This window comes from Sorex araneus, chromosome 2 (assembly GCF_027595985.1).
Source record: "Sorex araneus isolate mSorAra2 chromosome 2, mSorAra2.pri, whole genome shotgun sequence".
Lineage (NCBI taxonomy): Eukaryota > Metazoa > Chordata > Mammalia > Eulipotyphla > Soricidae > Sorex > Sorex araneus.
The window spans coordinates 244,616,384-244,630,758 of NC_073303.1; the positions used below are offsets into that span (position 1 = coordinate 244,616,384).

Genomic DNA, 14,375 nt, shown 5'->3' on the forward strand with positions numbered 1-14,375 from the left:
GCTGAGATTAAGCAGAGGGCTTCTGCACGGGGTTACACCCTCCTACCCTGCTCTGTGTTGCCTCTGGATCTTGACTCCGAGTCTTCAGGTCTCCCCAGCACCTGCGGTTCCCACAGGGATGCTGGGCATCCTCTGGCCGGTGTTCCTGGAAACCCCTCTTACGGGTGTGCCCCGGAATGTCTTCACCCTAGCCTTCACCCCAGCTCATAAATCTGCAGCCTCAGTGGCCAGAGCGGTAACACAGCCAGCAAGGAGCTTGCCTGGCACACAGCTGACCAGGGTTCGATCCCTGGCACCCATAAGCACCCCGGAATACCACCAGAAGTAAGCCCTGAGCACAGCTGGGCATGGCCCGAAGCTACAAAATAAGATGACGATGATAGTTATAATAAAATGGGGCTCGGGGGCTGGAGTGATAGCACAGCGGGTAGGGCGTTTGCCTTGTACGCGGCCGAACCCGGGTTCGATTCCCAGCACCCCATAGGGTCCCCCGAGCACCACCAGGAGTCATTTCTGAGTGCAGAGCCAGGAGTAACCCCTGAGCATCGCCGGGTGTGGTGCGGAGGCTGGCCTGGGAGGTGCTAGAATGTTTTCTGGTGGACCTTGTTACCTGCCAGTGCAAAGTGCCCCCACCGGCTCCCTCCTATCCCACTGCCTTCTCTGATCTCCCCTTCACCGCCTCCACGCAGCCCACCCTGACTGCCCTTGGCTCCCTCCCCACCCCTGCCCAGTGGCCTTTCAGACAATGGGTTCAGGTCCCAGTGACCGCACACTCCTCGGCACCTGCCTACGCTTCCTCGTCTTCCCGGAAGCCTGGGTCTGAAATGATGGGATTGGATTCTAGATGGGGCGCCGTGGGGGGCTGTAGGATAACATGGCTTTAGTGTTTTTACACAGGGGGGGCCCTGTCCGAGATTTGAAGCTGAGGTACTTGCACACTGGCCAGGAAAGATGCCCAGGGGCGCAGGTTCTTGGTGGGTAGAGGGTGAAGGGTGCAAGCCGCATGGGTGGGGGGTGGGGGCGTCCTGGAGCCCCTGCCTCCCCTGGCCGTGGGGAGAACTCACTCGGGTGGGGGCAGTGAGAGGGCAGAGTCCCTCAGAGGCTCCCCAAAGACATCCCCGTGTCCACCTACCTCTCCCCAGAGCTCTGCCAGGAAATCACCCCAGGCCACCCAAAGCCTCAGCTCAGAAGGGCCCCGGGACGGGTCTGGAGTCACAGCACAGCAGGGACGGCGCTGGCCTGGCACGTGGCCCACTCGGCTCAATCTCCTCCGGCATCCCATAGGGTCCCCCGAGTCCCAGTGGGAGTCACCCTTGAGTGCAGAGCCAGGAGTCAGCCCTGACCTGAGCACCACCAGGTGTGGCCCCCAAACAGACACCAAGATACAAGAAGGTCCCTGGGAGTCTTCTCCCTCCGCCCAACCCCTGCTCCCCCGCCCGCCTCCCCCCTCAAGCACCCCTCCCTCTCGCCTCGTGCCCCATCTCCCCCCTCATCCCATCCCTCTCCCCTTCCCTCTTCCCCTTCATCCCATCCCTCACCTCCTCCTCCTTCCCACTCCCTCTTTCCACCCTCCTCCCTCTCCACATCTCTTCCTCTTTCACCCCATCCCCCACTTCAATTCCTCTCTCCCCCCCATCCCTCCCCTCCTCCTCCTCCCCCTCCTCCCCGACAGTTCCCCCCAGCCCGAAGAAGATGCACTGGTGCTGGTGAGAACCCGCGTCTTTATTGCAGGAGACTATGTCTAGAGTCAATGCAACACAGACCCCCCCGGGTGGGGGGGCGGGGGGCACCCACATGCGGCAGGGGCCGGGCAGGGGCAGACACAGCAAGCTTGGTCTGGCTGGGTCCCCAGAACCAGGGTGTCGTAGCAGGACGAACGGGCCAGCAGCTGGGGCAGGCCCTGCTCCCCACCACCCGTGTGAACCTCCCTTTCCCAGGGTGGGGGCAGGGCCCGGGACAGGAGAGGCCTGGAGACAGGCCCCAGGGAGATTGTGCTATCAGGGTGTATCCCTGAGAAAGGGCCGCAGACCCCGCCCAGCCCCCTCCCCCCACCGGGCAGCTTCCCCCTCAGGAACCACTCCCAGGGGTGGGGCACCTCAAGTGGCAGGGGGGCCTGGATCAGAGGCTCAGCTCAGCTGGTCACCCTCAGACAGACGGACACACAAACACTCACAGACACTCACGCAGAGACACACTCACACACGCATACACAGACACACACACACACTCATATACACACACATACACAGAGACTGACTCAGACACACACAGACACAAATATGCCTGCCTCCACGGAGATTCACACAGACACACTGACACACACACACACACAGAAACACACATTCATATATATATATATATACATACATATATATATATATATGCCCACACTCACACCGAGACATACGTAGAAATTCATAGACACACACAGAAACACACATTCATATATATATGCCCACACTCACACCGAGACACATGTAGAAATACAGACACACATATAAACACACACTGACACATACACGCGCAGCTCCCTCTATCAGAGTGTTGCCAGCTGCCCCGAAAATGGTGCTGTGGCCATCAGGGGGAGCAGGGGAACAGCCAGCTGGAAGTGTCCCGCTGCACGAGGGGAAGCGGGGCGAGGGCCTGGCCCCTCTGTGGTCTTCTGCTGAGCGTCTGCTGCGGGCAGGGCCCAGGGGCACAGGGCTCTTGCCGCCTGCCCGAAACACTGGCCCCCAGGAGCGGCGCGGGGCCCCTCACCCTGACTTATTCCTAGCCGGTAGGTGCCCGTGTCCCGACACAGCCGGGGTGCAGCCAGGCTTTGGGCTGACCTTCAGAAGTGATTCATGCCTGCAGCTCACCACAGCCCATCCCCGTCACATACTGTCACAGGAGCTCAGGGACACACGCACACACGCACGCACATGCACACACACACACACACACACACACACACTCTTAGACACCACCAGCCACCTATCGTGTTGCATGCACACCTCGTTCACACATGCACACATGTTCACACGTGCACACACATGCTCCCAGTGCGTATATAGGTTCACCATGCACACATGGTCACACGTGCACACACATGTTCACAATACTCACATGTGTGCCCATGCACGTTCATACACATGCACACACTCTTATTTAGGGAGGTCCATCACCCAGCAACGCTCAGACCTGACTCCTAGCTCTGTGCTTAGGGATCACTCCCGGCGGGGCTCGGGGGACCCTGTGGGATGCCTGGGATCGAACCTGGGTCTGCCCCTTGCAAGGCCGGCGCCTCCCCGCTGTCCTGTCCCTCCGGCCTCTTACTGGACACCTTTGCCCCCGCCAGCCAACGGGGGGGCACTGGGGCTGGTCATCGTCCATAGGCCGCTCCTGCTTGGCCCGGGCAGTGGGGCTGGGTGGGCACTGAGCAGCATTGCACGCTTAGAGTGCTGGGCACCCCCCCAAACGTGACAAAGGCTCCCCAACATTCCCTGTGTCCGCCAGAGCCCCACCTGCCATGCCATCACCCCGGCCCCCACGCACACAGGCACTCAGATGCTGCCAACCTCTTCTCGCTGCAAATACACACACACACACACACACACACACACACACACACACACGGACCCCCTCCCCCAGCCCCCTACACGTGTCCCCGCATTACCAAAGCACTAACGCTCTCCCCGCGGCACCGGGGCGAGGAAGCGCTTCTGCCCTGAGCCCCTCACATTCAGCGGGCAGTACTGGACGCCCCTCCCCCTCCACTCCCCCCCCCAGCACCCCAGGCCCCTGTCCGGGGCTCAGTGTCCGCGAGGCCAGTCTCTCTCTTGATGGAAGGAGCTTGCGTCCAGGCGGGCAGCGGAGGCGGTGCCACCCCCCCACATTTAGGAGCCGGACCGTCCCCCGAGTTGTGCTCCGGCTTTCGGCCAGTCCTGGACCCCCCCAAGTTCAGTGGGGCTCGGGGCTGGTGGGGAGCAGCTGCAGACCCCGTGGTTATTGCCTGGTGACCTGAGGCCAGTCCCGTGAGCCCCTCCCCCAAAGATGTGGGGAAGGGCAGGTGGGGAAATAGTGAGGCCCCCCCGGGGCGAGAGGCCCAAGGTCAGGGGAGGTGCATGGAGGCGGCGGGTGTCCACGCCGCTGAGGAGACTCACACCTGCTGAGGCCGCGTGCAGGGACACCCCTCAGCAGGTCACAGTGATCTAATGTGGGGGCGCAGGTCTGGCTGGGGGGCTCCCCAGGGGAAGAGACAGAGGGCGGCATGGCACCGCAGAGCTGGGCCAAACCCAGTATCTGCTGGCAGCTTCTCTGGTCAGCTCTTGCACACGCCCCCCCACACTGGATTTTAGGGGCATGTACAGGCAGGAGGGGACGGTGGGCAGGGGACTGAGGAAGGGGGAAAGATGTGAAAGGGCCAGGTGTGGGCTCCCTGGGCCTCAGTTTCCCTGGGAGAGGAGATCGGGGAGGAGGAGGAGGAGGAGGAGGAGGAGGAGGGAAGATGGCAGGTGGAGGAAGAGGAGGAGGGGGGAGGGGAGGAGGATAAAGGAGGAGAGGGAGGAAGAAGGAGGAGGGAGGAGCCATAAGAGGAAGAAGCAGAGGGAGGAAGGGGAGGAGGAGGGGGAGGAGCCACAGGAGGAGGGAGGAGAGGGAAGAGGGGAGGAAGGAGGAGGGAGGAGCCTGCAAGGGAGGGAAAGGAAAGGGAGGAGGAGGAGGAGGAGGAGGAGCAAGGGAGGTGGAGCCTTGAAGGAGAAAAGGGAGGAGTCTCGGGAGGAGGGAGAGGGGAGGAAAGTGGAGGGGGTGGGAGGAAGAAGGAGGAGAGGAGGGGGCTGGGGCCATAGCACAGTGGGTAGGGCCTTTGCTTTGCACGTGGCCAACCCGGGGTTCGATTCCCAGCATCCCATAGGGTCCCCCAAGCACCGCCAGGAGTAATTCCTGAGTGCAGAGCCAGGAGTAACCCCTGAGCATCGCTGGGTGTGACCCAAAAAGAAAAAAAAAAAGAGGAAAGGAAGGAGGAGGAGGAAGAGGAGGAGGGGAGGAGAGGAGGAGGGAAAGGAGAAGGAAGAAGAGGTGGAGAAGGAGGGAAAAGGCGGGGAAGGAGGAGGAGAGGGAGGAAGGAAGGGATGTGAGGAAGGAGGAGGAAAAGGGAGGAGGGGAGGAAGGATGAGGAGAGGGAAGAGGGAGAGAAAGGAGAAAGGAGAGGACGGGAAGGAGGGAGAAAGAAAGGAAGTGGGTAGGTGGGGAGGAGGGAGGAGGAGGTGGGAGAATGGAGGGAAAGAGGGAGGAGGGAGAGGAGGGATGAGGGAAAGGCAGGAGGAGGGAGAGGAGGGAGTCGGGGAGTCGGGAGAGGAGGACGAGGGGGAGGAGGGAGAAGAGGAGGAGGGAGAAGAGGGAGGAGGGAGAGGAGGGAGGAGGTAGAGGAGGGATAAGGGAAAGGCAGGAGGAGGGAGAGGAGGACGGTGGGGAGGAGGGAGAAGAGGGAGGAGGGAGACAGCAGGAGGGAGGAGGGAGACGGAGGTGGCCGAGGGGCGTGGCCAGGGCGTGGCCGGGGCGGGGCGGGCGTCCGCGGGCGGGTGGGCGGGCTCACATGAGGACGCATTTGCCCTTGAGGCGCTCTGTCCGCTTCTGCTTGCCCGCGTGCTTGCCGTCGATGCTGAGGCTCATGTGGCGGCGCGTCTCGAGCGTGAGCAGCTGCTGGAAGAGCTCCTTGACGTTGTAGTTCATCTTGGCCGACGTCTCCATGAAGGCGCACTTCCACTCCTGCGCCACGGCCTGCGCCTCGCGGGTGTCCACCTCGCGCTGCGTCTCGTCGCACTTGTTGCCCACCAGCATGACGGGGATGCCGTCCACGCTGCCCTTGATCTGCACGATGAGGCGGTAGATGGGGCCCAGCTCCTCCAGCGACTGCTTGCTGGTCACCGAGAAGACCAGGATGAAGGCGTGGCCCTTGGAGATGGACAGCCGCTGCATGGCCGGGAACTGGTGGCTCCCCGTGGTGTCGGTGATCTGCAGCGTGCACACGCTCTTGTCGCAGCTGATGACCTGCCGGTAGGTGTCCTCGATGGTGGGGATGTAGGTGTCCCGGAAGGTGCCCTTCACGAAGCGCAGCACCAGGGAGCTCTTGCCCACGCCGCCGGCGCCAAACACCACCACGCGGTAGTCGTTGCTCTGCTCCGGCATCTTCCAGACGGGCGCGGCGGCGGTGGGGGGGCCGGGACCGGAGGCTGGGACCCCAGAGAAACCCTGGACAGAGACTGGTGTCACGAAGGCCCCGCAGAAGGGGGCCGTGGTCCCTGGGGCCTTTCTTTTCTTGATTTTTTTTTCTTTTTTTCTTTTTTTTGGGGGGTCACACCCGGCGATGCACAGAGGTTACTCCTGGCTCTGCACTCAGGAATCACTCCTGGCGATGCTCAGGGGACCCTATGGGATGCTGGGAATCGAACCCAGGTCGGCCGCTGTTGCAAGGCAAACACCCTCCCCGCTGTGCTATCGCTCCAGCCCCGTGGGGCCTTTCTTTTCTTCTTTCTACTTTTTTCTCTGACTTTTGGGGTCACACCCGGCAATGCTCGGGGGTTCCTCCTGGGCTCTGCACTCAGGGATCACCCCTGTCGGTGTCCAGGGGAAAGGATATGGGGTGTTGGGGATCCTACCTGGGGTGGCCATGTGCAAGGCCAACGCCCTCCCTGCTGGACTATTGCTTTGTCCCCTACCCCCAGTCCAGCCTATCAGCTCCAGAGATACTGAGTCTGATTCAGCCTGGCCAACTCCCCACCCCACCCCCCGGGGCTGCTCCCTACCGTGTCCCCACCCAGACAAAATCTGGGGCGTCTGCACTGGAAGATGATACCAGAGATGGCAGATACATAACTCCTTCACCCCACTAGCCAGGGGGATATGCCTGCTTCGAGCACTCTCTCTCTCTCCCCACCCCCCATCCAGTCACCGCAGCATAGCTCTGGGGACTTTATAAGCCTTGCACACCCTTCTAGATCTTTCTCTGCAAAATCATAGCTGCCCCCAATCCCAACACACACACGCACACACACACACCAATCCTAAACCTCCTGGCAGCAGCCCGCCCCAAAGTAGTTGGTGCATCTTGAAAAGGCGCTTTGCAGGGGGCCTAAGAGAGGACAGTGGGGAGGGCGTTCGCCTTGTATGTGGCTGACCCGAGTTCTATTCCCGGCACCCCTCAGGAGCCCCACCAGGAGTGATTCTTGAGCACAGAGGTAGGAGTAAGCCCTGAGCACCGCTGAATGTGGCACCAAAACAAACAAACAAAAAAATGCAGTTTGCAGAGACCCGGGCTCCCGGGAACCAGCATAGTTGAACCCCTGCCTCCCGCCTGGTCGTCCCAGGAGCCAGGAGGATGCTGAGGCACAGGATCCAGGAAGCACGATTTGTACACCAGGATGCTGACAAGGCAGCCTGGCACCAAGGCTCGCTCCAGGAGCTCGCTGCCCGGCCTGCTGGTGGGGCCGGCCCACCCCGGGGGCTCAGAACAGGGTCTGCGGAAACACAACTCCCTGCCAAGGGCCCCCCCCCCCGCTTTGGGCCTGACCCCTCTTCTGTATATAGAGACCGGCAGGTAGACTCAGAAGGGGGGAACACAGCAATTTCTGAATCAGCAGAAACAGATGGAGCAAGGGGCAGGCTTCACGACCCCTGGGGTCCTTGTTGGGAGAAAAAGCTCCCTCCATCCCCACCCCCAGCAAGAACCCCTCCCCCTCCCCCACCCCCAGCAAGCACCCTTTCCCCAGTTCCTACCCCCAGCAAGCACCCCTCCCCCCAACTCCCACCCCCAGCAAGCACCCCTCCCCCCAACTCCCACCCCCAGCAAGCACCCCTCCCCCAACTCCCACCCTCAGCAAGCACCCCTCCCCCAACTTCCCACCCCCAGCAAGCACCCTTCCCCAACTCCCACCCCAGCAAGCACCCCTCCCCTCAACTCCCACCCCTCCCCAACTCCCATCCCCAGCAAGCACCCCTCCTAACTCCCCACACCCCAGCAAGCACCCTTCCCCCCAACTCCCACCCCCAGCAAGCATCCCTCCCCCCAACTCCCACCCCCAGCAAGCATCCCTCCCCCCAACTCCCCACACCCCAGCAAGCACCCCTCCCCCATCTCCCCCCAGCAAGCACCCCTCCCCCCTCCCCACCCCACAGCCTGATTCTGATGCCCCAAACCCTCCCAGTACACAGGGCGATCAGGACTGTGACTAGCAAGATTTGGGGGAGGGATGTGCTGGGGTTGGGGGGGGTCTCTGTTTTATAGAATGAGGGTCCTAGGGCAGTCAGAAAAAAAAAACCCAGGGCAATCCTCCTACCACACACGGCCCCTGGAAACTTCTGGAGCTGGAAATGGGCTTTCCGGAGACCTGGCCTTCGGGCTGGTGGAGGACACGCTGGGCTACTCTTAGTTCTGGGGGGCCACGGGGGAGGGGGTGACAGCGAAGGGGTGCGGCCAGCTCTGCCATCAAGGTCCTTCCCTGGGTGGTCACCCCCAGAAGCCTCTTCCCCAGGGGCACCCTCACTCCTGGCCTGGGCAGTCCCACCATGCTCTGCAGACAGACCCCCTCATGGGGGGAGGGGTGTCTGCCAGGATGGTTACCCCGCAGGGAAGTGGACCCCACTCAGTGATACCCCCAACGGCAGTGTAGGGGCTGCCTGCAGGGAGGTCTTGGGGAAGGAAGGTGGAGGGCCCAGGGGCAAGGTCAGGGGGTACAGCGGATGCTCCCGGGGGGGGGGCTCCCCCTGCGTCCACCCCAGCGCCTGCCCTGCCCTGGGCCGGAGGAGGTTGAAGCGACCTCCAAAGGAGCAGGCCAAATCCCGGGGACAGGAGGGGGCCTCTCAGCAGCCGGACACCAGACTGGGGGGCTCTGATGGAGCGGGCGGGGGAGGGGGTGCGGCGCGGAGAAGCGAAGGGAGATGGGACGCAGCTGGGACCCTCCCCCAGGGAGGGCAGAGCTTTGGTGGGGAGGCCCAGCCAGGGTCTCTGAGCGTGGGGGAGGGGCCCCAGCGAGGGGCTTGGCCGGAGCGGCCGAGGGGGGCGGGGACGCGGGGCACAGCGGGGTCGCGGGGAGTGGGTGGGACGCGCCCTGGGCACGCGGGGCGCGGGAGCCGCCCGAGGCCCCGCAGTCCCGGCGGGGATGGGGGTGTAGGGGGGGACAAAGCAGGGGCGCCGCCGCCCCCCGGCCTCCGCCGCCTACCTGGGCGCGCGTCCTGCGGCTGCCGCCGACTCCGTGTCCGCTCCGGCGCCGCCGCCCCCCGCGCCCGCGCGTCCCCGCCCGTCCCCGCCCGCCGGGCGCCGCGCTCCGCCCCTGCTCCCCGGGGACCCGCGCCCACGGCCAAGGTCACCGCTCGGCCCGGGAAGGGGGCGCAGGGGCGCGGGCCGGGCAGGGGGCGGCGCCCGAGGCCCGCGGGAGTGGGGGAAGCACTCCCGGGGGGTGGGGGGATGAATGAATGAACCAAGCGCGCGCGCGGGAGTCCAGAAGGCAGGCGGGGAGGCGCTGCGCCCCCCTTCCCACCGCACCCCACGATGTGGTCCCCGCAGCCGGGGTGGGGGAGCGGATGGCGCGGCTGGGTGGGCCCCCAGATGCAGCCCTGGACTGGACGGCAGGCGGTGGGGCCTGAGGGGGGTCGTGGTGAGCCCAGCTGAGCAGAGAGAGGCAGGGCCCTGGGTTTGGGGGTGGGGACGCCTCCTTTCTTCCAGGAAGTGTCCGTCCGCCTTCAGGAAGTGGCCGCGGCTGCGTCCAGGCTCCGGTGCAGCTACCAGACCCCCAGGGCGCCGGGCCCCCCCACAGGGCCAGCCCCCAGCCCATCTGGGTTATGCCTGCAGGGGTGCCACGAGGAGGGACTGTCTGTGAGCGCAGGGTGGAACCAACCCACTGGCTAGGAGGTAGGAGCCACCCCTCCCAGACCCCCCAAAATACCAGGGCTGTGAGCTTAGAAGTCTCTGAGGCTGCCTGAGCCTGCCGGTCCCTGAGCACTGGGTCAGCCTGAAAACAGCCGCTTCCTGCTTCCTTGGGCATTTGGGTGGACACGGACACCTCCTCCCCCCAAATCTGGCTTCCAGGCTGCAGCTTAGGGGCCAGAAGGACCCCTCACCCCCACACCCCTGCACGGACCTTCTCAGCCTCCTTGCAGAGACCTGGCAGGTGCCACATACCCCGCAGCCCACCTCCCTGTGGCCCCTACACCCCCTGACCACCCTCCATCCTTCCCGCTGGAGTCCTCAGAGGGGGCCCCCAGAGTCTCCCCTTTCTAGGGGATTCGCAGCAGCGATGGAGACCGCTCTGGATGCAGACAGATTTGGCCCGCCCCCTGCCTCAGTTTCCCGGGGCAGCTGCCTCTCAGGGTGGCGGAGAGTGCAAGGGTGTGCTGAAATCCACCGCTAACGGGGTGCTGCGGGGCTCCCTCCGGCCCCAGCATCTCCGAGTGACCTGCGGGCGCCGGGCCGGGCCTCTCCCCGCTCGCTCTCCGGGCGCCAGCCCAGGCTGGGCCGGCTGACTCATGCCCAGCGACTCTGGGCTCTGCTACTTCTCCCCGTGGTCGCTATTTATAGCTCCCGGCCAGGCTCCTGGGCTCTGGAACCCCAGCGGGGCAGACCCCGCAGTCCCTACTCCCCTCCATGGGAACACCCTGATCAAGGCCAGCAGGACCCCCAAACTTTATCCTGGTTCATGGGAATGTCCAGGCCTCAGCCAGGGGCTCCTGCGATGACAGTCACTGGATGTATCTGTCCACTGGCTGCCCCCCGGTAGGCCGAGGTACCATGCTTGACCTCATGCCTTCCCATTGTTTCTTCAGGGGTGGGGGGGAAGGGTCACACCGGCAGTGCTCAGGGATGACTCCTGGCTCTGGGCTCAGGGCTGACTTCTGGCTCTGGGCTCAGGGATCACTCCTGGCTCTGGGTTCAGGGATCACTCCTGACAGGGCTCGGGACTATGCAGTGCTGAGACTCGAACCCGGGTCAGCCGTATACAAGGCAAGCGCCTTCTCCACTATTCTATTTCTCTAGTGTAGTTTTGTCTTAAAACAGTCAGAAGGGGGGCTAGAGCAATAGCACAGTGGGTAGGGCGTTTGCCTTGCACGTAGCCGACCCGAGTTCGATTCCCAGCATCCCATATGGTCCCCCGAGCACCGCCAGGAGTAATTCCTGAGTGCATGAACCAGGAATAACCCCTGTGCATCACCAGGTGTGACCCCCCCCAAAAAAAAACATCCAGAAGGGGCCGGAGTGATAGTACAGCGGGGAGGGCATTTGCCTTGCACGTGGCCAACCTGGGTTCAATCCTCGGCATCCCATATGGTCCCCTGAGCACCGCCAGGAGTAATTCCTGAGTGCATGAACCTAAGCATTGCTTGGTGTGACCCAAAAAGAAAAAACAAAACAAAACAGAGGGGGTCCAGGGCAGAGATAATATAGCGGGGATGTAGGGAGCCATTTTACCTTACTGATCTTATCCTGTCACTATTTGTTTAATCACTAGCTAACCCCATGCCACACCTAGCAAAGGTTGCCACTCCTAATCTTACTGATCTTATCCTATCAACATTTGTTTATTACTAGCTAAATCCCGTGCCACACCCTGCATTTCTGTTGGGGGTCCTGGCACCATCTCCTCCCAACAGGGAGGTATAAATACTGTAACTGCCATAGAATAAATGCCTTTTCTCCCTCCTCCGGGCTCTGCGTCTGTTCTTTCGGCTGCGCCCTACGAAGGGTTCTCCCTGCTGAACAGAACGAGACCTCCACATCGACTTCCACACCTGGCGCCCAACGTGGCTGTCGAATTCACGGAAAAAGTGAGTATTTCTGAGGGTCGCCTTTCTCTTGGCACACACCGTGGTGCGGGAATGGCCTACTTACCCTCTGATTCCTCCATCCCTACCTACTCCTGGGAATCCCCAGTTATTTGCATCCTTTGTGTTATTTGCATCCTTTGTCTCGCTAATTTTATTTGGATCTTAAATGAGATTTTTAAGGCGAGAAAAAGTCAGCCATTTTCAGAGATTCAGCACCGTGTTTCCGAAATTGAGATTTTTTTGAGGAAAAAGTATGAGAGTTCAGAGGCTTCCTCAGTCTTTGGGGATGAGGCACCCCCCATGCAGGGGACTGACTCCTCCCGCGCAGAGGCACCTCTGAGACTTTATCCTGTGACTTCTGATATCCCCGATCCCTCTCCTCCGGAACTTAAATCCTTGCCCCTGGAGGACAAGGCTACCCAGGTAGATGAGGAGGAGAGGTGTAAGCTGGAGGACAAGGCTACCCAGGTAGATGAGGAGGAGAGGTGTCAGCCGTCAGCTCCACCACTCCATTATCTGTCCCATGACACTGCCTTTTTTAATCCCCCATACGCCAGTGAGGCACCCCGCCAGCTTGCCCAGGACACCGCTGCCTTAATAAGGCAGGTGGTTCAGGAACTAGTGAGTGCCCTGCAGCCTTCTACCCTCTCCCAAGAATCTAGTGCAAATTCGGTCTCTCCTCCGCCCTGCCACACTCTAGCTTCAAAACCTATGGCTGCCTTCCCAGTTACCAGGTCCCATTCTCGGGCCCCCAAATACCCCACCTCTGCCACGGCTCCACCTGATGATGATCCCTCAGACAGAGAAGTTGAGGAGGTCGATCAGCCTGAGGAAGGGGCACATTCCCAAGAGGAAAATTCCCCTCAGGACGTAGCTCCGCAGGCACCAATCCGCCAAAGCTACCGTAGATTGAAATTCGAAGACCTGAAAGATTTAAAGGCTGCTGTCTCTTCTTGCGGCCCCACTGCTCCTTTTACGCTTGGCCTTTTGGACTCCTTTTGTGAGGGATGGCTCACGCCGAACGACTGGTTCTCAGTCGCTAAGGCTGTCCTGAGTAGGGGAGACTATCTCTTGTGGAAAGCAGATTATTTAGAACGATGCCAAGAAATGGCGCGCCGCAACATCGAGGCAGGAGGCTCTTCCTCATCCTGGATCTTTGCTAAATTTCAGGGTCAGGCACCCTTTGATTCTAATGAGGTGCAGGCTCAATTTCCCCCAGGGCTACTTGCCCAAATACATGTGGCTGCCCTCCGGGCCTGGAAGGCACTTCCCTCTAAAGGGTCGGTGGTAACATCCTTAGCCAAAGTTCGTCAGGGAGCTAACGAGCCCTATAGTGATTTCATAGGGCGCCTCACGGAGGCGGCTGAAAAACTCATGGGAAACGAAGAGACAGATAATGAGCTGATCCGCCATTTGGCCTATGAGAATGCTAATCCCATCTGCCAGGCCACACTCCGCCCCTATAAGCGTGGGAAGACCCTCTCAGAATACATTCGGCTATGCTCCGAGGTTGATCCCACCACCCAAAAAATAGGGCATGCTATAGGGGCTGCCTTCAAACAGTTCTCTATTCAACCATCGAGCAGTCAGAACAAGCTGTGCTTTGGCTGTCGGCAGCCTGGACATTTCTTAAGAAACTGTCCCAATAAAAAATCGCGGCCCAGACCTAGAAGTCCTTGCCCTAAGTGCAAACAGGGTTTCCACTGGGCGTCAGAGTGCCGCCAGAAGACCAGGCCGGGAAACTGGATACAGGGCCAGCCCCAGGGCCCCCAGTCCGCTCCCTCTCCCGTGTCTGGGGCACCTCAGAATCATGGGCCGTTCAACCCATCGGCGTCCAGCCCCCAATTCGCTCCCTCTCCCATGACCGGGGCACCTCAAAATCATGGGCTGTTCAACCCATCGGCACCCAACCCCTCTGCAGAGCCATCCCATACTCAGCCGGATTGGATCTCTGTGCCACCTCCCGCACAATATTAGTCAAAGAACAGGGTCCCCAGATAGTGTATGTCAACGCCTGTGGCCCTTTGCCATCTGGAACTTTTGGCCTAATTATTGGGCGAGGCAATATGCTTCCTCAGGGCGTGCAAGTACTCCCCGGGATTATAGATGCTGATTTTCAAGGGCAGATTGGAGTAGTAGTTGAATCACTCTCCCCATTTTCAGTCTTGGACGCTGGCGCGCGGCTAGCACAGCTAATACTCATTCCAATAACAACAGTACAAAAACCACCCCCAATGTCAGAGACTTTTGCATTTTTTGCCCAACGCATTCTTAATCACAAGGGCCTGATGACTTTAGAGATCAACGGGAAGGAATTTTTAGGTCTGATTGACACTGGTGCGGATGTAACAGTCATTGCTGAAAAAGACTGGCCAAAAAGGTGGCCCCTCACCCCCTCACTGACTCACCTTCAGGGTATAGGTCAATCCCAAAACCCTATGTTAAGCTCATTTACGCTTGATTGGCGCACCAAGGAGGGAAAATCCGGGATGGTACGCCCCTACGTTCTGCCCGGGCTCCCACTCAATCTCTGGGGCAGGGATATTCTTTCACAGATGGACCTTATACTAATTGATGCCAAG

General features: G+C 61.0%; 1 protein-coding gene across 1 annotated transcript; it reads right to left on the bottom strand.

Moving 5' to 3' along the window:
- Positions 1 to 1,701: 1,701 nt before the first annotated feature.
- On the bottom strand, positions 1,702 to 9,754 carry DIRAS1 (DIRAS family GTPase 1). Its single transcript, XM_055128006.1, has 2 exons — positions 9,195 to 9,754; positions 1,702 to 6,228 (listed from the first exon to the last, which is right to left on the bottom strand). The coding sequence occupies exon 2, from the start codon at positions 6,163 to 6,165 to the stop codon at positions 5,569 to 5,571; it is 597 nt and encodes a 198-aa protein (XP_054983981.1). The 5' UTR covers positions 6,166 to 6,228; positions 9,195 to 9,754; the 3' UTR covers positions 1,702 to 5,568.
- Positions 9,755 to 14,375: the final 4,621 nt, after the last annotated feature.

Bases quoted from the DNA above. Each gene is read 5' to 3' on its own strand.
- DIRAS1 (XM_055128006.1), bottom strand. From the start codon at position 6,165: ATGCCGGAGCAGAGCAACGACTACCGCGTGGTGGTGTTTGGCGCCGGC.